The sequence below is a fragment of the Sorex araneus genome, chromosome 5 (assembly GCF_027595985.1).
Source record: "Sorex araneus isolate mSorAra2 chromosome 5, mSorAra2.pri, whole genome shotgun sequence".
NCBI classification, from domain to species: domain Eukaryota; kingdom Metazoa; phylum Chordata; class Mammalia; order Eulipotyphla; family Soricidae; genus Sorex; species Sorex araneus.
In genome coordinates, this window is record NC_073306.1 from 23997171 (window position 1) to 24024389 (window position 27219).

General features: G+C 37.6%; 1 protein-coding gene across 2 annotated transcripts in view; it reads left to right on the top strand.

Moving 5' to 3' along the window:
- The window catches only part of EPS15 (epidermal growth factor receptor pathway substrate 15), a 152668-nt gene that overhangs the window by 54834 nt on the left and 70615 nt on the right, over nucleotides 1-27219 (top strand). For both annotated transcript variants that reach the window (XM_055138077.1, XM_055138076.1), the window contains exons 9-12: nucleotides 10456-10545; nucleotides 12093-12238; nucleotides 13988-14144; nucleotides 18716-18801. In XM_055138077.1, the coding sequence (XP_054994052.1) occupies nucleotides 10456-10545; nucleotides 12093-12238; nucleotides 13988-14144; nucleotides 18716-18801 (479 nt within the window). The remainder of the gene's footprint in view (nucleotides 1-10455; nucleotides 10546-12092; nucleotides 12239-13987; nucleotides 14145-18715; nucleotides 18802-27219) is intronic.

A 27219-nucleotide genomic window follows, 5' to 3' on the forward strand; every position in this document is an offset into this window, starting at 1 on the left:
GGCTGCTGGGGGCTCTGTTTGAGAAGGCAGTGGGCTAGCCTGCCCCATTCTATCTACCCTGGTTTGTTCAGCCTTGCACAGGTCTGAGATTAACTGTGGCTTTTGATCTCTTTTGAGATTTATTTATGAGTTGATGATGAAGACTGATAAATGAACTTGTATGGCTGAGCCAGAGGTGGTTTGTGGACATGGCTCCCATATACCTAGCTTTTGGCAGTTTAATTTCTTGGGAAGCTTCGTTCTGAGTAGTTGGGAGACTGGCTAGAGGCACAGTGGTGATTTTGGGGTTATCAGGAATCCTGAAGGCACCATAAGGCTCCTGATGCACTACCCCAGTGGGTCCAGATTGACCTGCTGGCAGTGCTGTGCCCCCTGGATCCCAGTGGTGGTGGCAGGAGCAGTCACCCTGGCAGAGACCAGGATCGCAGCCAGTGCTGCTACCGTTTGCAGCCTGGGCACCCTGGGTGGGCTGTAGTCACCAGTCCAGCAGAGCCTGACTGGGGACCGCACTCCCCCAATCTTGGGTCACCAGACAGTTGGCTCTCAGAGAGGTTTTCTTCCATAATATTCTGAAGGTGACAAGGGCTGGTCCAGAGAAGGAATGGCAGTGGGACTACCTTGCTGGCAGTGAATCGCCAGGGCACCATAGTGGGCGCCCCTCCACCACCCACAGCACCAAGAGCTGCAGTAGCAATGCCCACTGGCAGCTGCCCTGCCACCATCCTCACAAGTTCCACTCTGGACTAGCTTCTGTGGCAGACGACCGCCCGGTTTCACTTAATGGCATTCTCCCTGAGACAGAATGTCAAAGGGGCACCCACATTCACTCATGCAGAAACTTTGTGATGCCATCGGCTGTTCAATGCTACCATCCCTCTGCCAGCCTGCCACTGTACCGCTGCCATCTTTGAGGCCAACACACTAATGAATTTTTTAAATCGAGTATAACTTATGTATAACATCATACAGGTTTCAGGTGTGCGTCATTAAAAATCAGTGTGGTTTTTTTCTTATTCTGTGTGTTCTATATTTTTTCCTTTTCTCTCATTTTTTTAAATTAGATTTTATCTAGTTGACCTTTAAAAAGAGCCATCTTTTGGACTTATCATTTAGTATGTTTTGACTTTTTCATTCCTTTTTAAGTTTTAATTTCTTTTCCTAGGTTCTTTTGGTTTACTTAAAACTTTTCTAGGGCTTAAGATATCACAGCAGCCTGGAGTTCATGTTGTGCCTTCAGGAGGCCTCTTTTGATTGTCAGCTCTGCATGATCCTCTAAGCACAGAATCATAAAAATCTGGGTGTTTGCCTAAAAGCCAAAGAAAAAAATTCTTGAAGATGATGACTGAAAAGATAGTATAGTGGGTAGGGCACTTGCCTTACATGCAGCAGACTGGAGTTTGATCCCTGGCATCTCATATGGTTCCCCACGTACCTCCAGGAGTGCAGAACCAGAACTAACTTATAAGCATTATTGAATATGGCCAAAAGAATGTACAAAAAACTAAATAAGTTTATGAAAATCTATATTTCTTTATTTTTAAATCATATTTAATATTGAAAGCATTTTTAAGGAATATGTTTTCCCTTGAATCTTTTTTTTAGCTGTAGTCAAGAGAAATTGATATAAAGTATTCTAATTTCAAAGTATTTAGGTATGTTTGGTTTTTTTTATATCTTTGTGCATACTTTTAGCTCAGTTGGATGATAGTGAGAGAGAGAATGTTTTTCTCTGCTTAAAAAATTTGTAAAGGGGCTGGAGCGATAGCACAGGGGGTAGGGCATTTGCCTTGCACGAGGCCGACCTGGGTTCAATTCCCAGCATCCCATGTGGTCCCCTGAGCACCGCCGGGGGTGATTCCTGAGTGCAGAGCCAGGAGTAACCCCTGTGCATCGCCGGGTGGGACCCAAAAAGTAAAAAAAAAAAAAAAAAAAAAAAAAAAGTAAAGATTTTCCTCATGGCAAGTTTATGATTTGTTTTAATAACTTTTGACTAAGATATTAGACATCATTAATGAATGTCTAATATTGATTCTGTTGTTTCAAATTCTCTTTTTACTTTTATAAATTGTATTACACTTCTACCTCTAAAGCCAGAAGAAATAGGTAGAATGCATATATTCCATTTGGAAAAATTATGCAGTAGAAACTAACAGTATTTTTGGTTATCAAGTTGAGATTTGTTAGTTTTCCCTTCTTATAATATGGGAATTCTGTTAAAATGTCCCTTTAATAGTTACCATTCCATTCCTTACTTTTTCTCCCCATACCTTACCTTTCTTACTTTTCACTTTCTAATATTTGGAAACAATGTTATTTTGTATATATATATATTTTTAATTGCAGTGCTGGAAATCCAAGAAAAAAAATAGCCCTCAAAAGTGAGGTATTTAAATTATTTTCCTTCCTTTCTTTCTCCTTTCCTGCCCAACCCCAGAAGATTTTGGAATGTTTTTGGTAAATCATATCATTAATTTAGTCATTTTGAATCTAGGGTTATTCCTTGTGAGGATTCTGTTGGTAGATTTTGCCATATATATTTTCTATTTCATTTGCTGGACAATATAGTCCATTAATTAGAATTACTGCATAGCCAGTGTAAGAAAAACTATAAGTCAGTGGTGTTTATTTTTATTCATAAGCATCAGTATTTTAAAAAATTGAATTTTTAAGGGTTGATCTCACTTATCGTTAAATATTCAAATAAACTCAGTATTTGCTTTGGTTTTACGTATTATGTGTTTTAAATAGGAACAAATGAAAATGAAGTTATTGAGAGATTCTCACTTGTATGTTGAATTGCAACATAGATTTTTAAAAGTGAATAGTTATGTCATCAATGAATAAAAATTTTACTGAACCTGAATATTTATGTGGGAAACTTAACCTTTAAAATTCTTAGCCAGTTTCTTTTTATAGCATAAATGAGATTTTCTTTTAATTGTAATCAATAAAGTTGAAGTTACTGAGAAATTCTAACGTGTACAGCTTCTGTTACCATGTGAACCTTTTATGAATGGTCCTAAAGTTCCCTTTCAAATGTAAATGCTTTCATATTCTCTGAAACCCAGCGATTTAATTAAAAATCCAAATCCTAGAATATCTTTGAATATTTTTCTTTTTAACTGAGTTTATAAAGTCCAGGTCTTGTCATGACTTTGATGTTCTGACCAAAACTAAAATGACTTTTGAAAGTGGTAATATAGATTTTATGTATTCACTTGTTTACTTTGGATTTTGGGGCTAAACCTGGCCTCACCCGGTGGTACTCAAGACTTAAACTCCTGTGTTCAGAGATCACTCAAGACAAAGTTTAGGGGACCCATGTAAGGTGCTGGGGATTGAACCTGGGTCTGCTGCATATAAGGCAAGTACCCTACCCACTGTACAATCTCTGTCCCAATAAAATGGATTGTAAAAATTATTTTTACGTCTTTGAATGTGAATTTTTAAAACTCTTAGGGGAGTAACTAATAATCTCATTCAGTTTCAGGATAAGTTCCTCAAGTGTGCTGTTCTTTGTTTTTATTAAGACTGAAAGTCTTTTCTTTGTTTTATTGATGCAGAAAATACTGCTTTTAAAATGAAAGTAATTTAGGGGCTGGAGCGATAATATAGCAGGTACTACAGCAGGGCACTTGCCTTGCATGCTACTGATTCAGAGTCCATCCCTGGCATCCCATATGGTTTCCCTGACCACTGCCAGAAGTGATTCCCAAGCACAGAGCCAGGAGTAACCCCTAAACATCACCAGGTGTGGCCCAAGAAACAAACCAACAAAAAACAAAAAATAGAAGTCATTTTATATTTTTTGGTAAATGAATTTATGTTCTTGCTTTTTCATGGATTTTTAGAGCTAGGCAAAGCTTTATAAGTGTGCTTTTAGTGGGAGAGACAGGCTGAATCTGAGCCTTGAAGATCTTTTTTGTTTTTGTTTTTGTTTTTGTTTTGCGGGGGAGGGTGCCAGAATGGGAACCCAGTACTTCACCTGTTTGCCAGTGCTGTACCAGTGAGCCACATTCCTGGCCTATATATTTTTATTAGGCTTAAATTTATAGAAAAGTTGTAGGAATAGTTTAATGAGTTTCCCATCATTTTACTTCCAGTTCTCATGTAGTATGTGTCATCATATTGCATTATCATGGTACTCTCTTTTTTTGGCTTTTTCAGAGTCACACCCAGCAATGCTCAGGGGTTACTCCTGGCTTTGCACTCAGAAATTACTTCTGGCAGGTTTAGGGAGCACTTGGGATGCCAGGGATTGAACTCAGGTTGGACATGTGCAAGGCAAATGCCTACCCACTGTACCATTGCTCCGACCCAATCATGGTATTCTTGTCAAAATTGAAAACAAAAGCAAAAACAAAACCAACATTTGGAGCTGGAGAAATAGTACAGTGGGTAGAATGCCATATTTAATCACCATGTATCTTCAGTGACGCTAGTCTTTTAATAGTTTCTTGGTTTTGTTTTGTTGTTCTGTGGTCTTCACATTATTAAGGAATGCTAAGTAGGTTACGTAGCCTGTGGAATCTTTCCTAATGTGGGTTTGGTGATTTTTCTCATGATTTAACTTGGGTGTGTGTTTTTAGAAAGAAATACCTTACTTGTTACATTTGTTCTTTGAGTAAATGATGTCCACAGCCATCTCTGATGTTAACCTTTATTTCTTGGTTAAGGTGGGATTGCTGGGACTGGAGAGATAATACAGAGGATTGGGCACTTGCCTGGTTCTTAAAATATGGTTTACCAAAAATAACATCACCTTTATTAGAAAATTTATTAGAAAAGCAATTCGCTGGGCTTTTTTCCGTGTGCTAAATAAATCAGAATCCCTGTGGAAAGAGTAAAAACCCTTTTGTAACAAGCCCTTGAGTGATACTGATTGCTATTGAAATTTGGGAAATACTGTTACTGGTAATTATCTCCCAACAGTAAAACCAACTCCTCCTTTTCCTTAACTTTTTTTTTTGTGTGTGCTTAAATTTTATTTTTATAAAGTTCACAAAATTCATGACATTTAATATTCGAACACCAATCCCACCATCATTGCACCTTCCTACCATATATCAAATCCCAAACTGTGCCCCCTAATGCAGAACCGAAATAATTAATTTTGTATTGCTTGTTTCATAACAATTTTGTTGGACCGTATTTAGAGGATTATTCATATAATCCAACAAAATTTCCTTAGAGGAAAGTGTATGAAGACAGTTATATTTCATTCTGGAGCCCTTAAGCCCTTGTATATATTTTCCCCCTGAGATTGGTTGCCTTCTACTTTAAACTCATCAAATGTGGTTTGCTACTCATCAAACCAGTTTTGCAGAGGATGAGAATATGATTTGCTCCAGGAATCACTCATGGCTGAGGTTCATCTGAGCCCGTGGAGAGCGGCCGTGAGCATGGTGGCGATTGAGTTCTTTCAGCTGCTGGGGCTCTATTGGGGCGGGGAAGGAAACTCACTCACCCCCTCCAAGTTGCCCTGGATAAGACAGCCTGGCACAGGGTCTGGAGGCATCTCTGTAGTGTGACATTCTCTCCTTAACATTTCTAAATAAGCTTAGGCTTATTCTTGATGCTGTTATATTGAAGTCACCAAAAAAAAAAAAAAATCTAAATGCATTTGCCAATACACTGAAGTTCAAAAACCAATTACTGGTCAGATTTGTTTGTGTACATGTGATTATGATGCATTATTTGATTTAGGTGCTGATTTTGTCTCTATAGAAGACTTTCATTAGGATAAAATACCATATAATAAGAAAACAAACAAAAGTACAGCCTGTGTTTTCTGTGCTGTTTGGTGGGAATATTTTGGCTTCAACTTTGTCAAGCAAACTAGTTTCAGGGCAACATGAAGTTAATATTTTCTTTTAACTTAAAAAAATGTGTTGTCTGTTGCCAACAGATGGTTAACAGTGTTTTTTTGCTCAGTGTCCACTTTTCCAGGAAATGACTCCCATCTGCAGTGAGAGAATGCTGACCTTTAATGTGCTTGTTAGGCACTTTCCTTAGCTCTGTGGCAATTAATAATATTGCATATATTTTTAATTTGGCCGAATGTATGTGCTAGTCAGATTGTTTCCTTTCTGTCGTTTAAGTCCTTTGGAGTTAGAAAGGTTGTGTGTTTCTAAAACTAAAATTGAATTAAATTCTTATAACTGACTAGTGAATGGGGAGATGAGAATTCTTGGTTTGGGTCAAGTGATAAATAGCTCAGAAAGATAGCAAAGGAAGTAAGGTTCTTGCCTTGCATGTGGCTGACCTCTGTTGAAATCTCCAGCACCACCTGAGCTCCACCAGGGGTCATTCCTCAGCACAGAGCTGGACTAGTCATCTACCCCTGTCTTAATATCACTGGTGTAGCTCATCCCTCCTACCCTGCCCACCACTAACCTCCTAAAAAAAGTTTTCCCAGGGTTGGGGACCTAGCTGGAAGTATTCGTGTGCATACTTTGCATGTGGGAGACCAGGGTTCTATCCCTGAGCACCATCAGAGAAACTAAACAACCAGAGAATTGAAGTGTTCCTAGGTCAGACATGGTGAATACCCACTAGGAATTCATTAAAATACACACTATTGAGCCCAACCATGAATTCAGTGGTTATGAACTCTGGGAATGGTGTCCAGAAACCTAAACTTTACCAAGCTTCTAGGTAATTATGATGCCTGCTATAATTTGGGTACCACGGGTTAAAAGATTTATTGCTTATAGAGGGGAATATCGTATTATAAAATTATCTGTGCACATCTAAGGATGGTAAATTCTACTTAAAAACAGAAAGCAAGAGCTTTGGAACTATATATTGGTCAAGTTAATTAACATTTCTGAACCATAGTTTTTTATGTAAGATGAATTATTATTTCAATGTTTGTGGATCAGTGTTGTATTAGGCACTTGATAAATACTGATTTGAAAGCCCCATAATATTTAACTTAGAAGCAGATTTCTTTTTTGGGAGAATTGTAACTTTTTTCAGTGAAAGAAAAAAAATAAGAGGAAAAATGGTAATTTACTCCCAATTGCTGTTGGAACCTTTCTGGAAGTTCCAGCATGTTTTGTATAATTTTATATGCTTGAAGATAGTCATGGAAATTTCATCTTTTTAAAGTCTTAAAGGTACAGGCTAGAAAATAGGAGAGTGGATAAAGACCTTGCCTTCAACACAGTTGACTTGGGTTTGAACCCAGCACCACAAGTAGTCCCCTGAGCTTGAGTGGCCCTGAGCACTGCAGGGTTACACACATACCTAAACCCAAACAAAAATCGATGTGGGTGGAGGGTTCCAAAGATGACGCAGAGGTTAAGGTACTTGTCTTGCATGCAGCAAGACCCTAGTTAAGACCCTAATTTGATTCCTATCACCACAAGGTCCCTGAAGTACTGCTCCCCACCCCACCCTGCCAGGGACTAAACTCCAGTGCCAGGGGTTGAACTGCAGTCAGTCACATTCAGGGCAGGTACTTTATCCCCTGTACTAGCTCTCTGTTCCCAAAGTTTGATTTCTTTAGGGGAGGGTGCTTTCAACTATAGCCTGTGGTGCTCAGGATTTACTCCTAGCTCTGTGCACATGTGACCATATGTGTGGTGCCAGGGATCAAAACCAGGGTAAGTACCATGCAAGACAAGAACCATAGCCCTTACATTTCTCTTCTGCTGCACCCCCCACCCCCCATATTTTTTCAGGTAATGCATTTTCATGAGTCAGAAATCAGAACAGTAGTACCAAAAAAAGGTAATCAGTAGGGAAAAGTCTCTGTTCTGTCCTCGTCCTCAATTTCTCCGCTTGTATCTACCTTATACCCATTTTTCTTTCTTGTTTCTCCTAGAATTTTTTTTTCTTTTGGTTTTTGGGTCACACCTGGTGATGCACAGAGGTTACTCCTGGTTCATGCACTCAGGAATTACTCCTGGCCGTGCTCAGGGGACCATATGGGATGCTGGGAACCGAACCCTGGTCGGCTGCGTTCAAGGCAAGCGCCCTACCCGCTGTGCTATCACTCCAACCCCTCTCCTAGAATTTTTAATGCAAATACAAACCTGTATAAACAGTTGCTACCCCTCACCACGGACTGGAGTGATAGCACAGTGGGTAGGGCATTTGCCTTGCATGCAGCCAACCTGGGTTTAATTCCTCTGTCCCTCTCGGAGAGCCCGGCAAGCTACCAAGAGTATCCCACTCGCACGGCAGAGCCTGGCAAGCTACCTGTCGCGTATTTGATATCCCAAAAAACAGTAACAAGTCTCACAATGGAGACAGTACTGGTGCCCGCCTGTACAAATGCTACTACCCCTCACTACAAAAGATAATAACACACTTTATACACTGCTAGGCAGTATATAAATTTTTTAATAGTACATCTTGCATGGGCTGGAGCAATAGCACAGCGGGTAGGGTGTTTGCCTTGCATGCTGGCCGACCCGAGTTCGAGTCATCCGCCCCTCTCAGAGAGCCTGGCGAGCTACCAAGAGTATCCCGCCTACACGGCAGAGCCTGGCAAGCTACCTATGGCATATTCGATATGCCAAAAACAGTAACACCAGGTCTCATAATGGAGACGTTGCTGATGTCCACTTGAGCAAATCAATGAGCAATGGGATGACAATGACAATGACAATGACATCTTGGATATTTTTTATAGAGTACTCTCTCCCCCACTTGTTAATGTTATTAAGGAGTACTTTCTATATAGTGAACTGTATTTATTTTAATTATATAAGTTAATGAATTTTAACAGTTTATATATATCTGTGAAGGTACTACTACATTTCAAATTCAAAGTATTTCTCATGTTTTGTTATTTTAATTGCATCACAGTATCTGGTTATGAATGCACTAGAATTTTTTTTAAATTTATTTATTTTTAATTAGTGAATCACCGTGAGGGTACAGTTACAGATTTATACACTTTTGTGCTTATGCTTCCCTCATACAAAGTTCGGGAACCCATCCCTTCACCAGTGCCCATTCTCCACCACCAGTAAACCCAGCATCCCTCCCACCCTCCCCAATCCCATCTCCCCCCACCCCACCCTCCACTGTGGCAGGGCATTCCCTTCTGTTCTCTCTTTCTAATTAGCTGTTGTGGTTTGCAATAAAGGTGTTGAGTGGCCACTGTGCTCAGTCTCTAGTCCTCATTCAGCCCGCAACTCCCTTCCCCGACATGGCCTTCGACTACATTATAGTTGGTGATCCCTTCTCTGAGTTGCCCTTTCCCCAGAATGTGAGGCTAGCCTCCAAGCCATGGAGTCAACCTCCTGGTACTTATTTCTACAATTCTTGGGTGTTAGTCTCCCACTCTGTTATTCTATATACCATAGATGAGTGCAATCTTTCTATGTCTCTCTCTTTCTGACTCATTTCACTCAGCATGAAACTTTTCATGCCCATCCACTTAAATACAAAATTCATGATCTCCTTTTTTCTAACAGCTGCATAGTATTCCATTGTATATATGTACCAAAGTTTCCTCAACCAGTCATCCGTTTGCACTAGAATCTTTTTAACCAGTCTTCTGTTTATGAGCACTTGGGTGCTGATAGAAATAATTCCATAATTTAACAACTTTTTTCATATAGTATTCTCTATATAAATATGTAAGTCTATAGGTAGATTCCCAGATTTGAGGATGTGGAATCAGTAAGGAAATTAATTTGGTAGATGTTGTCAAATTGCTCTTAAAAGGTTCATTATTGGTTTGTAATGTATGAGAGTTCCTGTTTGCCCAGTCTAGCTAACATCGTATATCCATAAAGGTATTAGCATAGTTTTAACTAAATGTTGGGGGGTTAAGTGAGCATTTTCTGTAGGTTAACTTAGGATGGGCCACTTATAATGTTTGCTTTTCAATAAAATATTTGTTCAATTTTGTATATTTTCCTAATCCTCCCCCCGCTCCGTTGATTGTTCTTGACATTGCAAGTACTGTAGTTGAAGGATGTGTCTAAGTCTAGTTCACTATAGCACTGTCATTCTGTTGTTCATCAATTTGAGGGCACCAGTAATATCTCCATTGTGAGACTTGTTACTGTTTTTGGCCTATCAAATACGATATGAGTAGCTTGCCAGGCTCTGCCATGCAGGTGGGATACTCTCAGTGGCTTGCCAGGCTCTCTGAGAGGGACGGAGGAATCGAACCCGGGTCAGCCATGTGTAAGGCAAACGCCCTACCCGCTGTGCTATCGCTCCAGCCCCCTAAGTCTAGTTCCTTCCTAAAAATTGTTTAAACGGTTTAACTTTGAAATATTTCCTTTTTTCCTGTTCTCCTTTCTTCCTTTCATCTCCCCTTCTTTTCCTCCTTTTCTTCCCAGCTTAATCTCTATTTTTTTTTTGAAAAAAAAAAAAAAGGACTTGAGACAGCTTGAAAATGCTTTCTTGTTAAACAATAATCTGCTCAATAGGTGAATGTTGAGTGATTTTAATATATGTGACTGTGGTTCATCTGTTTTGAAGGCCATGTTTTTGGTATACTGTGCCCTGGAGAAGGAGCCCGTGCCAATGTCTTTGCCTCCAGCCGTGGTGCCACCTTCTAAGAGAAAAACGGTCAGTATATCAGGCTCTGTTCGGTTCATCCCTTCTTCAGCATCATCCAAGGAACCTTGCCACTCCTTACCACCTGTAGGCATTTTACCTACCAAAGCGTCACTAAGACAGGTATAGATTCATCAGTGCTAAAGGACTTTTAAAAATAAACACAAAAATGCATGACATATAACTGTTGGTTGCTTGATAGAAGGAACAATCAAAGGGATCAGAAATTTAGCATTTCCTCTGGTGAACTCTCCTAAGCTGAAGTCCCTAAGAAGGCAGACAATCCTTCTCTTGTTGTTGGCCCAATTTAGGTCAGAGGCTGTTTCATTGGCTTTGCCTGGAACTCCCTGCAGTAAAAGGTGGAGAGAGATGTGCTGTGCTAATCTGGCATGCTTGCCCTTGTATAGTTAGTAGTAGTTTTTTATTTGTTTAATCTCCAGTTAACTCTTGATTCTTCATTACTAGATTATACAAGTTTGGGTTTTCCAAGATCTTTCCCTCACCTGCCACCCTCCAGCCTGCGTCTAGTCATGTTGAGTCAAAAAAAAAAAAAAGAAACTGACAAGATACAAAATCAGCCTGTTTGGCTACGCTTAAGAATGCTTAATCAAGTTGTAAAAAAACAGAAATTGAGGGTCTGTAGAGACAGCTCAATAGACTGTAGCACATTTTGCATGCTGGAGGCTCAGATTTGATCCCTGGCACTGTGTGGTTCTCTTGAGTTCCTGAAAGCTCCCGGGTGTGGCACCCAAACAAACAAAAATAATAGATATTGATAATTACCTGAATTATACAGACTGTCAGTTATCCACATATGTTGCATTTGTTCACAAATCAAGAGTTAACTGTGCTTGAATTTATTCATTACTAACAAGGTAAAAATGTAAAACAGGCATCTATAAATACAGTCTCAACTGACCTGTCACTGTCATCCCCTTGCTCATCGAGTTGTTCGAGTGGGCACCAGTAACGTCTCTCGTTGTGAGACTTATTGTTACTGTTTTTGGCATAGCAAATATGCCACGGGTAGCTTGCCAGGCTCTGCCATGTGGGCAAGCTACTCTCGGTAGCTTGCTGGTCTCTCTGAGAGGGACAAAGCAATTGAACACAGGTAGGCCGAGTGAAAGGGGAACGCCCTACCACTGTGCTATGTCTCCAGCCCAACTGACCTGTATTTATCTTTTATAATTTGTTTTTTACCTCAATATTTGCATTGCTATGATGGAAGTGAAACACCATTGCTTTAGTTAATGAGTAGAGTTGCTCAGAATTTTTCATTTTGATTCATAATTGAAAAAAGTGACACTAGAACTGGAGAGATAATAGAGCCAGTAGGGCACTTGCCTTGTATGTGGCCGATCCGGGTTCAGTCACTGGCATCTCATATGATCCCCTGAGCCTGCCAGGAATGATTCTTGAGTGCAGAGCCTGGAGTAACCCCTGAGCATTGCTGGTGTGGCTCCCAAACAGAAAAACAACAAAAAAGCAAACAAAAAGTGACACTAAAGTTTACTTTGCTTTGACTGAAATACTATATAAGTATGTATTTTTTCCTATAGTGGGTTGTATCCCCTGCAGAAAAAGCTAAATATGATGAAATCTTCCTGAAAACCGATAAAGATATGGATGGTTTTGTGTCTGGATTGGAAGTTCGTGAAATTTTTCTGAAGACAGGTTTGCCTTCAACCTTACTAGCCCATATTTGGTAAGAATTTAATTAAATTTATTTACAAAAACAAGTATGGCTTGTATCACTTTAGTTTTCTGCATATTCTATTTTTAGATATTTATACTTAGAATCATTTTAGAAATCTTGATATATAATGTTTAAATCTGAAAATTTCTTTTGGATAATATAGACAGAACTTGAGTTTGCTAAAGTTTTGGGAGATTGACCAGACATTGGTTAATTAATACCAGAATGTTAAAATGAGGCATCTTTTGATTTCAGTGTAACTTAAATTATGAAAGGCAAATCCATAAGCGTGAAATTTAAGCAGTATAATTTTTTTTATGAGTATTCCTTAAAGAATTTTTTAGAACATACATAGGCTTTTGTACCTTTACGTGGGAATGACATACTTGGTCCTGAAGCAAGACAAACCTTTGTCCTTAGTGACTTTCATGTGCTGTGTTATCACATATGAGTAATATAAATTTTTTTAAGTAAATAAAGTGATGTGAGTAATGAGGTAATATAAACATACTTTGTAGTGTATCTGCTACTAACACAACTCCCTGTGAATAGGTTATGCTGATTTTTCAACTAATAGCAAACATCAGAAATGAAACCACATAGTTGCAAAGAGAAAATTCAGAAAAAAGCACGAATCCAAAACTAGGAAAGATTAAATATGTATATATGTATTGAGCTAGAGAGATAGTACAGGGATTCAGACACTTACTTGCATGTGGCCAACCTTGGTTTGATCTCCAGTATCACATATGATTCCTCAGGCAATGCAATGAGTGATTCCTGAGTACTGGTAGGTGTGGTTCAAAAATCAGTATAAGATTAAATATGGGTAACCAATTATATCTGCCACTTTCGAGTTTGTAGGCTAGACACTATGCTCAATAAATGGCAGTTCTCATGGATTTGGCTTTTTGCCCAGAGTTTGAGTGCAATTTATCTTTAATTTTCATAGTAACCTTACAAGGTAGGTGTTACCTTTGTTTTATTTTGGTTTACACACCCTGTGACTCTCGAGGTTCACTTTTGGCTCTGTGCTCAGGGATGTGGTGCTGGCAGGGATGAAATCGAGGTTGACTCTATGTAGACACCTTGCCCACTGTGCTATCACTTTGGCTCTACTTAGGTTGCGGGGGAGGGGTCGGGAGAGAGAAAAACATTTGCTGTTTTTCTTGAAGTGATAATGGTAAAGCTTTCCAGATTGCAGCCTTCTCGTCACATGTGATCTCCGTTTGCAGCTGTTCCTGCTTTAACTTTGTGAGCCTTCTATCCTCCTACTCTGAGTTGCAAGAAACAAACTGACATGGAAATTTTTGCTTGTTTTAGAGTTATTTGAATGCCAGTTAATGTACCAAAATTTGTTAAGACTTTGGTTTCATCTTTTAATGCCTTTCAATGTGGGAAATTCTTGGGAGCAGACAATGTTGGGGTATTTTAACCCACCATAGCTCTGATTTCCCTGCACTACTGCTGGAAATCAGCAAGAAAACACAAAAGTAAACCTAGATTAGAGACCCCTGATCAGCACGAGGGTGGATGTTCTCTCTCCACTCACTTGCTCACCATTTAGTGGGTTTGTCTCCTAGAATTTGAATGAATTTTGGGCAAGACACCTGTTGGGTTCTCTTTTTCTCTTTCATTTTTTTTTCTTCCACTTGAAAGCACTTGAACATTTTAAAACAATTACATAGGAATATTACCTTTCCTCTGGGTTTTCAAATGGTAGATGTGTCATTTATTTACTTATTTTTATTTGTGCAGGGCATTATGCGACACAAAGAACTGTGGGAAACTTTCAAAGGATCAGTTTGCCTTGGCTTTTCATTTAATCAATCAAAAGTTAATAAAGGGCATCGATCCTCCTCATGTTCTTACACCTGAGATGATTCCACCATCAGACAGGTCCAATTTACAAAAGGTAAGAAACTCACCCAAGAAACCTTGACTGCATTAACAAAAAGAAATAATATCAAATGACAGATTCACTTTAAATTGAAAAGTGAGGAAAAGGTTATCTCACTATGTAGGAGCAGAACAGTATACTGTTTGTAGTTTGGTTTATTTATGCCTATCAAATGTCTGAATGTCTTGTGTGATATCTTTGGTCTGTGACTCATTTACTCCACCAGTTATTATTTCTTCTTTACTTTACTTTTAAAATTGTATAATAAATCTGGTCTTATTTTCCTTTTCCTGGTTTTAAATTTTTATGAATTGGTTATACAGTTTAAATGAAAGCTATCATAATTACTGTGTTTCATTTGATGATCTATTATAGAAAATGATACAGATTGCAAAAAAATCTTGGCAATTGTGATTGCTTGGTCCAGTTTTATATAAAAGATAAATCATTCGGTTGAAAATAGTTCTGTGTGGTTTTTGCCACATACATGATCTTTTGTGAGCATATGGACTGATTTCACATCTTAGGAGCTAGAAGTGAGTTTTAGCTACTTTTGGTTTCTGGCCAGCAGTGCTAATTTTCAGAACCATATTGTTTTAACTGTATTTTGATTTTTTTTTTCTCCTCTTCTAGAAATCCTTCCTAGTATAGTGCATTTGCAGTATCTTGGCTTTAATGCAGCTTTGAAGGGATTTGCATACTCTAATGGTTATTTGCTTTTAAAAGTACAAACTTGGTTTCTTGAAATCTCTTGTGACCTGTGATATAACCGTTGCTGTGGTGATTCTTTGGGGTTATATGTAACAGGGATTGTGAGATATCAGCTATGACATTTACTTTATCAGTAGAATATTTTGGTTTTGTATTAATTTTGTGACATAGGTTTTAAAAATCCCATTTTAAAAAACCTAATAAAAATATATTTTTTTGCCTTTTTCCTAAGTTAGCTAAATGAAACTTTGTAGCCACCAGGTATAGAAGTTATAAGTTAATTTTAAAATAATACCTGATGATCTGCTTTGTAATTTTGTGAATTTGAGGGGATTTCTTGTGGTGTAGGATAGGGTTCTCAAAGTTATACAGAAGGCAAAATGATGCCATCCAGAAATATAAAGGTTCCAAATGGGTATTGATGCCTTCTTCTATCAGTGTAACTCACTGTCTTTTCATCCTTTCTTTTACCTATATCAACTATTTTATTCCCTTTGCTAACTTTATTTTAAATATATTGAATTTCCCACTGGCACAAATTAAAGGTATATTGGAAATATCTGAAGCATATTGTTCATTCATTAAAGTCTCCATAGCACTAGCCATTTTATGTTGCATCAGCTATATAGTTTTTAATATAATAGTTTTGTCTGAAGTCCATTCTCCAGAGCACAAAGAGCATTGTCTATTTATACCAGATATACACACTATTCATGAAAATGAGAACTTATCACTGGTATCTGTCTAGCAACCAAAAATTTAACCTTAAAACAAAATTTGCATTTGCTTTGTCTTTGAAATAATCTCTTTTCTCCTGATAATATTTTTTTTAAGTATTGCATTTTTGCAGCTTTGACTAATCCTTTCTTGAACGTTGCTTTCTTTTCTGTGTTTTCTCTAATTTGGACTGTTTTTTCCATTCTGCAGCACTCTGCTTTTCGCCTTTCTTGTACTGTCAGTTTCTTAACTACTCTCTCAAGGTTAGAGCTTTACTTTATGCCTTTGTAGCATTATAGTTTTTGGTTGACACTATACATTTTGAACTTACAGATCTTGTATGAAGCAAAGTTGATCTAAATAGCATGCTTCTGTCTCGTCACTTGTTCCTTGCTCTAAATTACTTTCCCTAGAATCTATTAAAGTCACTGAAGTCGAATTTTTGAGTAACTCACTAACTAGGGTGAGAAAATATTTTGAAAGAAGGGAGCATGCTACAGTTTTCTTCATATACTGTTAGCTGAACTTTTTTTTTCATGTTTCTTTGGTTGTATGTCATTTTACTGCATTAGAGTGGAATTTATTTTTGTGTCGGTAATTGAGTAGTGGCACAAATTTTATTAACTACAGTACTTTCCCCTGTTCTAAAGTAATTTGTGGTTTGTTAACCTTATAACTTGCTTGAAGTTAAACTTTTAGTATCATTTTCTTTATTTGATGATATTTTTAAGAGTGAAATAATATCAGATGTGAGTCACATCTTTGGGATTAGAATGACAGAAGAGGTGTGGAAGTCATGAGTTTCTTGGGTTGCTTGCACCTCTGATAGCAAATTTCTCAGTAGCACTGGTGTGATGTAAGTTACTCTTGGTGATAGAAATGAGGTCAAGTGCTAATTTTTCACTTTGTTTACTTTCCAACTGCCTGGGCAAGTGTAGCTCATAGATCAAAGTTTAGGCAGTTAAAAATCCTAGAGATTGGGGCTGGAGCGATAGCATAGCAGGTAGGGTTTTTGCCTTGCACTCAGCCAACCTGGGTTCGAATCCCAGCATCCGATATGGTCCCCCGAATACCACCAGGAGTAATTCCTGTGTGCAGAGCCAGGAGTAACCCCTGTGCATCACTGGGTGTGACCCAAAAAGCGAAAAAAAAAAAATCCTGGAGATTACCAGTCACATTCAAAATTCACTTTCAGTTTTGTAATTTAATTTAGGATAAATAATGTTGTCTGCATCAGTAAAGCACAGTAAAAACTGTAAGAAAAATAATTGATATACATCTAATATAAAATTGAGAGTAATATTAGTTGAATCCTTATAGATGAGTTTTTAGTGTTGATAGTTAAAATATAGAAGAAATTCTTTGTCACATGTTATTAGTGTATCTATTAGCCCAATTGCCTTTTAAGGTGATGGTTTCATTTACCACTTAATATTGATTTGCAACTGCCAAGTGGCATAGAGTCAAATATCACTTGGATTTAATCTGAAAATTTCTGATTAAGCTCTCTACTAGCTAGCGTCAACAGTAGGTGATATATTTTGCTTTTTTTAACTTTAAAATGGGGTTAATATCTGTCCTACCTACTACCTGCTTTTCAGATAGTTATGAGAATTGGCTAATAGATCTTAAAGTATTTAGTGGACTGAAAAGATAGGACAGGGGTTAAGGTGCTTGCTTTGCAGGCATCGACCCAGGTTTGATCCTAAATACCATATATGTCCCCCGAGCACCACCAGTAGTAATCCATGAGCACAGAGTCCAAAGAAAGCATCTCTGGGTATGATACCAAAACAAAAAAAGCATTTAATTGTGAGGGGATGAAATATTGTGTGTATTTTGGTTTCTTGAGTGAGTTGGTAAACATAATAAGTTTACCATTAATATTAAGATTTATGTTTACTAATCAGTACTCAGTATATCCTAGTTTGCATATTCAGGCCCCATCTTAACGTTCCTGAGTGGTTATTCTATTACCAATTTTGTTGTAGTGTTGGTAAACTATTTGGAGGTACAGATATATCCTCTTGCCCTGACTTTAGTCAGCTATTTTAGGCATCAACAGTAGTTGACAATGTAGATTTAGCTAGGATGATATCACATACTGTTGTGCAATATTATTTCTCTTTTTTTTGCCACACTGGTGGTACACCGGCTATATTCCTATTCTGTGCTGGGGATGAAACCTGGGCCTCCTGTATGCAAAGCATGTGCTTAGTCTCTCAAGCTTTTGTCCAGCCCTACTCCATTTTGGTTTTTGATATTTTGTTTTTGTTTGGGAGCATATCCAGCGGTGCTCAAGGACTGTTCCGAGCTCAGTGCTCAGGTATCGCTTCTTGCAGTGCTTGCAGGAGCATCAGATACCAAGTGAATCCAGACCTCCAGCATGCAGAGCTTGCTTTGAACTATTGAGCTATTTCTCTAGCCCAGTTTAATTTAATTTTCAGAGTGAGAAGAGAAGATTATGTACCTATTTTAGTGAAATTCATGCAATATAATAAAATAGCAGAGACCAGAATAAACTCAACTAGATTTCTAATTGCAGTCATCATTCAGAAACCAGTTTTGACCAACCCTATGTAAAGGATATAATTTATAAAGACAACTTCACGTATGGTTTACAAATATTTACTCTTTGTAAGTGTACTGTCTGAATAGTTTGTTTTACTTCAAATAGTGTAGGCACTAAAAATATTTAACAAAAGTAAACTTTTGTTGAATAAAATTAGCTATTTATTCAACAAAATTAGCCATTATAGTTCAGAGGTTCAACAAAAAATTATGTTCTTGTACTCTGTACCAGTGATACAAATGTAAATAAATCACATTCCCCCCCCCCAATTTACACTTAAATGGAGTAATTTGTTTATGAATCTAGTATCTATGTGCTTTGAATCAGTGTTCTGACTTAGCTAGGATCAAGTGACAAGACATTGAGATCTGAAGTGTTATCTATTATAGAACAATTTTTTATATAATTTAAGGTAAAATGTCTCTAAATTTTTACCTGTGTATTTACAAATGTACTAGTTACAGTTTTCTTAAATAAATTGCTAGTAATACAATAAAATATATAGAGTTTCTAACATTTTAATGATTTTCAGTATATTAAATAATTGTATAGTAATAATATGTAATTGTCAACTTTTTGTTTTTAGAGCGTCATAGGATCAAGCCCTGTTGCAGACTTCTCTGCTATTAAGGAGCTAGATACCCTTAACAATGAAATAGTTGATCTACAGAGGTATGTCAAGTAAATTTGCAACTCTTTCAGTGTGAATACATGTGCATGCATGCGCATGCGCGCACACACACACACATACACACATAGGCACACACCCCACCCTTCTTTGTTTCAAATGTCTGTCTTGCTATATGATCAGATATCATGGCTCTTGAATTGGGAGTCAGTGTGCTTTATTTCATCAAATCTAAGAAAACTTGTAATTGTAGGATTTATTATTACATGTCACTAAAAAAAGAAAAACCACTTTGAAATAAAATGATACTATGAATTATGAGCCTATTTAATTTCAGAGAATGGAAAGTGTTAATCTTACAAATAGTTTTTCTCTAGCTTTATGTAGTTGAATAATTTAGTAGGAATGCATTATAATTTAATGAATTTTTCCTTACATTTCTTTATTATGTACTTTCATTTCTTCTTTGAAATGTTCCTGTTAGCAGACATATTAATGCTGAGTTTTTTTCTAAGCTTCAACTTTCTACTTTAATATTTCTTGAAATAAAAAATTCGTTTTTCTTTATTTCAGAATAAAGAAGCTAATTTTATTTATTTGTTGCTTTGGATTTTGTTTGGGGGCTGCGTTCAGCAGTGTTCAGGGTTTACTCTGACTCTGCTCAGGGAGCACTCTCAGCAATGTTTAGGGGACCATATACAGTACTGGGGTTCCAACTGAGATAGGCTGAGTACAAGGCAAGAACTTTACCTGCTATACTGTATCTCTGGCCTGAACAGCTCATTTTAAGGAAGATGTTTATTTAAACAAGAAGATATTTGACTTAAAGAGAAAGCTATGTAGGATTAATTTCTTCTACAGTAATTTCTATTTAAAGACAGATTGATCTGCATGTAACAACCACATACAAAAAAAGTTATAAAACTGGGCGGGAGAGATGGCAGGTCAGGTGCTTGCCTTGACACAGTCAATCCAGGTTTTGTCCTTGGTATGTATATGGTCCCCCAAACTCTTCCAGGAGTGATTCCAGAGCACGGAGCAAGGAATGAGCCCTGAGCACCAGTAGTTATGGCCCCTCCCACCCCACAAACAAACAAAAGGCTATAAAATTGTTGTTGTTTTTTCCACAACAGCAGGTGAAAAATATTTCAATTTAAATCAAGATATAAAGAATTTTATGCTCTTTTGTTATTGCTGTTAAACATTAAGTGCAAGATAACTTCCTGGAATACAAAGATAAGAGCTAAATGAGCATTCCAGTTGGTTAAGGGGGGTATTTTCATATGACCATTCTTTCCCCCCATCTCATATCCTTTTGATGTTTGGCAAAGCATACCATTGTCTCTCTAGTGTAAAAAGATGCAAATGCTTATGCATGTACACTTTTACTTTATGTACAGTAAAGGAGTGGGGGGTGGGGAAGATGAAAGACTAGAAAAGCCTGTACTGTAGTAGTCAGGATGTGGTAAAACCAAATTTAGGTTTTCTAATTGCTAAAGTCTTGGTCGTGAGGAACAGAGTTCTGGAGTAAAGTAGCAGGTTCCCTTTTTAGTCTGATGCTGGCACCCATCATTGTATCTTTATCTTCCATTAATTGTTTTGATGTTTTTAAAACATTTTTAATCTTTTCCCTCTTTGGTGATAGTGATAATATATGCTTATTGTAAATATTTGCAAAGTCTGGGAAAGCATAATGAACACAGGAACATGTTTTTTATAATATTATTTTAAGCATTAAAAAAAATCAATGAAACAACAGATGATTGAATAAAGAAGCTGTGGTGTATATACACATGGAATACTGTGTAACTGTAATAAAGATGAATTCTTGCAGTTAGCTGCACTTTGGCCAGATCTGGAGGGTATCATGTTAAAGAGAAGTCAGAAGGAGGAGGACAAATACTAGATGATCTCACTCATTTGTGGTATATAGAGAAAACATGGGAGTAGATAGTATCAAACAATGACAAACCATGGTCCTGGATTACAAACTCCCATTACCAAGTAATGCGGGAAGAAGGGTGTGAGGCGAGGGGAGGAAAGTGTCAACTAGAAGTAACATAAGGAAAGTGGTAGAAATCTGGGGCCCTTTGGTGGTGGTGAAGGTACAATAATTTTGCACACCAAAACCATAAATGTTAACACTGTTATAACCATGTTATCTAAGCTACAAAAAAAATATTTAAATAGGAAAAAATAAAGGAGAAAATCATTGGAGATATGAAATGCTTTTTCCACCTGGGAACTTAACTGTGTAAAGAATGCGGTTTGCTTTGCCAGAGAGATAGCATAGCAGACCAAGTGCATGCTTGGCCTGTGGGAGACTTGGGTTTCATCCCGAGCACCACATGGTCACCCCAGGCACAGAACTAGAGTAGTCTCGGTGAGCACAACCACTGGGGGAGGGGTGTGTGGCAGAAATTAATAAATAAATCAGCATCGAAAGTTCTTTGCTGTTGATCAGAAAATGAGATGCTGTGCTCATTTCTAGTTCACCAAATATTTTCTAGTTAATAATTAAGAGTTGGGCGCCGGGTGCTTGTGGGTACTTTTTTCCTTTGAACATTTTATGCAATTCCTTTAACATTTGCTTATGTAAGAACTTAATTATTTGAATCAGATTAAATTCCTAATCAGATTAAATGTGTATGCTTTTTGAAAAACCTGTTAAGGAAAGTAAATTTTTGGAGGGTGTTTTGGGTCACACCCGGTGATGTACAGGGGTTACTCCTGGCTCATACACTCAGGAGTTATTCCTGGCGGTGCTCGGGGGACCATATGGGATGCTGGGAATCGAACCCGGGTCAGCCACGTGCAAGGCAAACACCCTACCCGCTGTGCTATTGCTCCAGCCCCAAGGAAAGTAAATTTTTAGTACAACAATTATATTACAGTATGACAGAGTTGTAACACAATAATATCAAGTACGTGATCTTTGATCTAAGTTGGGCCACCCCTCACTGTACTCAATGCCAACACCTGACTGTGCTTAGAGATTACTTCTGGTGGTGCTGCAGGAACCAGATGTGGTGTTGGGGAGAGAAGCTAGGTTGTCTTGTGCAGGACAAGTGCCTTACCTTCTGTTCTATCTCTTCAGTCCTCGGACCTATACATATCTACCAGTGTAGAACCTATAAGTACCTCAGGTGTTTCCATCTGCTTATTTGGTAGGATTTGACTCCCTGGTCTTTCCCTAACCTTTATCCTTGTCTTCTTAGTTTTCTTTCTCAGAGATACCGCCATTGGTATAGTCACTCAAGCTAGGAAAACTTAAGGTGTTTCTTTTGTGTGTATGTTTGCTTTTGGGCTACTCCCAGCTCTGTGCCCTGTGGTGGTTAGGGAATCAGGAGGTGCCAGGAACTGAATTGGGACCTCCTGTATGTAAAGCTTTTGTATGCGCTCAGCATGTTGACTTGTGTCTCTGGCCCCAAACTTGAGGTGTTGCTACCTCTCATCTTTGTTTTTGTATCTTTATTTTATTTGTTTTGGATTTGGGGTCATACTCAGCAGTGTTCAAGACTTACTCCTGACTTTCCACTCAGGGATCACTCCTGGTAGGGTTAAAGAGGCTAGATGGGGTGATGGGGATTGAACCTGGGTTGGTCCTACGCAAGGCAAGTGCCCTATCCCACTGTGCTATCTCTGTGGTCCCAGTTTTTCTATTTTAAAAAGGCCTCTTCAGATCATTCTTCCAGACCTTCCCATCTCACTTGGTTAGCCAACTCTTCCTCATCCTTACTTTAGGCATCATTTTCTCTCTAAATGGAATATTTTTGACAGCTTTATTCCCCTATGCGTATACCTGTCCAGAACTTACCTTTCATTGTTTTTATATTTATGCTTTTGTAAATTTGTCAGAATTTATTATAATTTGTCTTTTATTTTAATCTTCTATTAGACTTTTTTTTTTGCAGGGGCGTTGCATCATACCCAGCAATGCTCAGGGTTTACACCTGGTGCTGCTCGAGGGACTATATGAGATCCCGGAGATCGAACCTGAGTTGACTGTGTGCAAGTTTAAGACCCTACTCCCTGCACTGTTGCTATGGCCCCAAACTATGTAATTTTTAAAAAAAATTTTGGGTCACACCTGGCAATGTACAGGGGTTACTCCTGGCTCATGCACTCAGGAATTACTCCTGGTGGTACTCGGGGGACCATATTGGATGCTGGGAATCAAACCCTGGTCAGCCGCATGCAAGGCAAATGCCCTGCCCACTGTGCTATTGCTCCAGCCCCAAACTATGTAATTCTTAAACAAAGGGATTATTTCTTGTTCACTCTTTTATCCCTAACTTATTTAATACATTAGAAGAAATTTCCTACCACTAACATTTGTCCTCTGTTCTTTCTTAGTTCTAAACCTCCTCTACTATCTGCATCACTGCTGTCATCTCCTTAATGACACCTTACAGTCTCCTCTTCCTTCTTTTGTGCCATCCTGCTTTCAACTGTTGTGTGAAATATAACTCAGGTTCCTTATTGACTCCGTGTCTCCAACTGGATCCAGGTTTCTTTTCTCAGTATGGTCTAAAGGCTTGTCATTCTTGGCTTTCTCTTGGCATCCTTATCATCCCTCTCTCTCCCACCTTCCACAGTAAAATATGGTTACTTCTTTTACACTGTAAAGGTTTTTGAGAGAAGACACATGTGTTTGTTCTTTGTACTATCAAGTATTCACCATAGTGTTCTAATCTGCCACTCTGGTTTCTCCTCTTTAGCCATATGGTAGGTGGGCTTGTTACTGCTCCTTTCACTGTGCTCCTTACTGTGTCTCTGATCCTGTTCCTTTGACTGGCTATACCTTTTGCCCTGTAAACTATTAATGTATGAAGGATTAGCTTAAGTATCGTTATCTTTGTCAAACCTTCTGTGAAACCTTGGTTTGCTGTATGTTCTTTTCCTTTTTATTTCTATAGACTTAATTCTTTTTTAATAGTCCTCACCACATTTCATTGCAGCCTCTTTTTTTCCTTTAAGCTGAACTCCTTAATCATAGGAGCTATATCTAACTCATTTGGATAGATCTAGAAATTAATGCAGAGTACCCAAGAGCTTAGAATTTCACTGATCGAGTGAATGATCTAATTGAATCAAGCTGTGTTGCAAATAGCAGAATATTTTCCATACTTAATTCCTAAAAAAAGTAATGGCAGACTAGAAGCTAAGTTTTAAATGATAAGAGAAAAGATTTTCTGAGAAAAATAGTTTATTTTAAAGAATCAAGGAACATGTCCTTACAGAGACACTTAAGATTAGTTGGCTAGCTTTCTGTTTTATCATCCGTTTTTGTCTTAAAAATTTCCTTTGAGAATATCAGTGAAGACTGTTAGATTTTTTCCCAGGAAGAGGGGGAGAAGAGCTTATACCCATGAACACCAATTTGTATTTTAGGAATTCTCAGGCTCTTAAAACTATCTGTCCCATTTAAAATTTTATGGGACCACACCCAGCAGTGGTCAGAGGCATTCCTGGAAATTCTCAGCTCTAGTGGCCATGTCTGGGAGCCATGGAGTACCAGGGACTGAACTGAGGCCCCACATGTTCAAGACACGTGCACTACTGTGGTATGTGTTTCTCTGGTCCCTGTCGAATCCCATTTTAAAAAATCTCTTTGCTCTCAGAAAGTAAAGTTGCTGAAGTAGAGAAGTTCCTAGGAGTGAAAAGATGAGACATGAAGAAACTCCCTCCGTCACTTAGTGTGGTGGTAGTGATGGATTATGCTGAGACAGGAGTTAATACTTAATTGTTTTTTGCTAGCTTCTACTTCCTTTCTCTGTCCTTTGTGCAAGAACATCAGGAAGTCGAAGCAACATCCTGTCTGTCCAGTTTGTTATCCTGGTCTTGGGCCAGTAAATAAGATAGACAATGACAGTAATAGTTAGGCATTTTGCTGTGCCTGCTTTATATACATTCTCCTATTCAGTTTTCACAACGTCACTGAATGGTGAGTAGCTTTACCCTGATTTTCATTTGAGAAAAGAACAAATGTTTTATCTTTAAGACATTTTTCCTGATACCCTCACTTTGTCCAGGAGACTCAGCTCTGTGTGACAGCACGAACTGTCTCTTCAGCGTAGTAAGGTGGCAGAGCAATCTTTCACAGCCTGGGCTCTCTAGCTCTCTGCTTTGGTTCCTCACACCGCACAGGTTATTTAACTAATTTAACTACCTCAGTTTCTTCATATGAAAAATGGAAATATGAACAATGCGATGTATTAAATAATACTATTCTTAATATAGTTCTTGGAACACAGTAAATTTTCAGTAAATGTCAGTAATTTATTTTCATTATCCTCCCTTACATCTATCTCAGTACTTTGAACCCAACATTTAACTGAGTAGCAAACATTGGATGGAGTAGCAGAATGAACACTCATTTTCCTTAGTTGAAAAGGGACTGGAACTTTTTAGTCAACTAGCCAGGTGTTCTGACTTCATACATATTTAAGAACATTAAAAAATAATTTCAGGCAGTGTTAGCATATCTTTTATATTACATTTTAAAAATTGTTGTTGTTTAAATACCACTAGAAACTATTAACTCTGTAAGAGAATATTGATCATACTACAAGATCTGTAGTTCTTTATTTATGTGATGTGACCTAAAGTATTTCTTGTCCTATAAAAATTCTGTAGTAGTGATACTAGGAGTCTCAATTCATGACTTCAAGATTGGTGTTAATTAACTGAGTAATTAAAGGTCATGTAGACTTACTTGGTAAGAATAAGGCAACTGAATTCATTTTCAGACAAAACGCTTGACTCATCATTTCAAACCCCTCTTTAGTAAGACTTCCCTTATTTGAAAGCCTCCTTGCTAAAGGCTGACATTATATCTAATACTAGCCATATAAATAAAAACATATCCTATAGAGGGCCAGACCAATAGTACAGCAGGTAGGGCATTTGCCTTGCATGTAACCAATCCCAGTTTGATCCCTGGCACCCCATATGATCCTCCAAACACCACCAGGAGTAATTCCTGAGCACAAAGCCAGAAATAACCTTGAGAATTGCCTGATGTGGTCCAAAAGCAAAACAAAAATGTTCTTATTTAAAAAAAAAAAATACTTGTTTTTTTAAAATAGAACTTCGTTAAGCATCCAACTTCTCAGAAATCAGTGTAGTGCCATGTGTATTTAACTTTTTACAGTACTTTTTAATCTTAGTTTTATAATTATTGTTGGTTTTCCCCAGAAAACTCTTTAAGTAGAGACCAGCCTCTTTTTTAAAATCAGATTTGCATGTAATAGATATTCAGTGAATATTTATTGAAAGAAAAAGATTATAAATTTTAGGCAAAGTGTAGAGAAATTAAAAACTTAAAGTACAAATGATATCTCTATACTGAAACTTAAAATTTTACCTACGCACTGAATTTTTAGAGTGAAAGACTGTTTAACTTTTGACCTGGTTTGAATTATAAGCCAAGACTTGCTCGTCAGATATCTGTAGTTGTTCAAGACATTTGATAGTACAAAAATAAGCGGTCAGAGTAAACTTTTGTCCCTGAGTAATTTGCCTCAGTTTCCTGTTTCCTCTTCTCCCACAGAGCAAAAAGCAAGCAAAGAAGAGCTCTATTGCTAAACAAGCCATAAGAGTTCAAAAAACATCAGAGACCTTAACACTTACCATTGCCTTATTAAGTTTTATGTCTTTATCTACAACTAAGGTTTATTTATGAGTTTACCCTAATCTACCATACTAATTTCATTATCCATGAACTTTCCAAGAGAAATAAGTTAGTCTGCTGTTTAAAATTGCCTTATATCTATGCCTTCTCCTTTTTTTGTTAATTTATTTTTTTTCCCTTTTTTTGGGTCACACCCGGCATTGCACAGGAGTTATTCCTGGCTCATGCACTCAGGAATTAATTACTCCTGGTGGTGCTTGGAACACCATTTGGAATGCTGAAACACCCTACCCACTGTGCTATCGCTCCAACCTCTTGTTAATTTTTTTTTATGGTGGTAAAAACACATAGCATGTTTACCATATTTGCCATTTTATTTATTTATTTTTTGCCATTTTAAAATATTTAATTATATAATTTATTGGCATTGAGTACATTCATATTACACAATTTTACCACAACTTTTTATTACTCCAAATTGAATAATTTGATTGAACTTGATATCATTTTAAGTTTGATTATACACAAAATTCTATTCTAACTCTTTCCTTTCCACTTGATATTGATGTAATAAATCACATCTCTATATACAAGTATTCTCTAACAGATTTTATACTTACTTTCATGCATTTGCCTTTTAAACATTGTAGACAATATAAAGTGGAATTGCAAACCAAAATTACGGTACTACTTGATTTTATTTCAACCTGAAGCACTCCTTTTAGTACAGATATAAGGTAATAAAGTTCTTCAAATTTTGTTTACCTGGGACAGTATTAATTTCTCCCCTCATTTTTGAAAGATAGTTTTGCCAGATAATATTTGA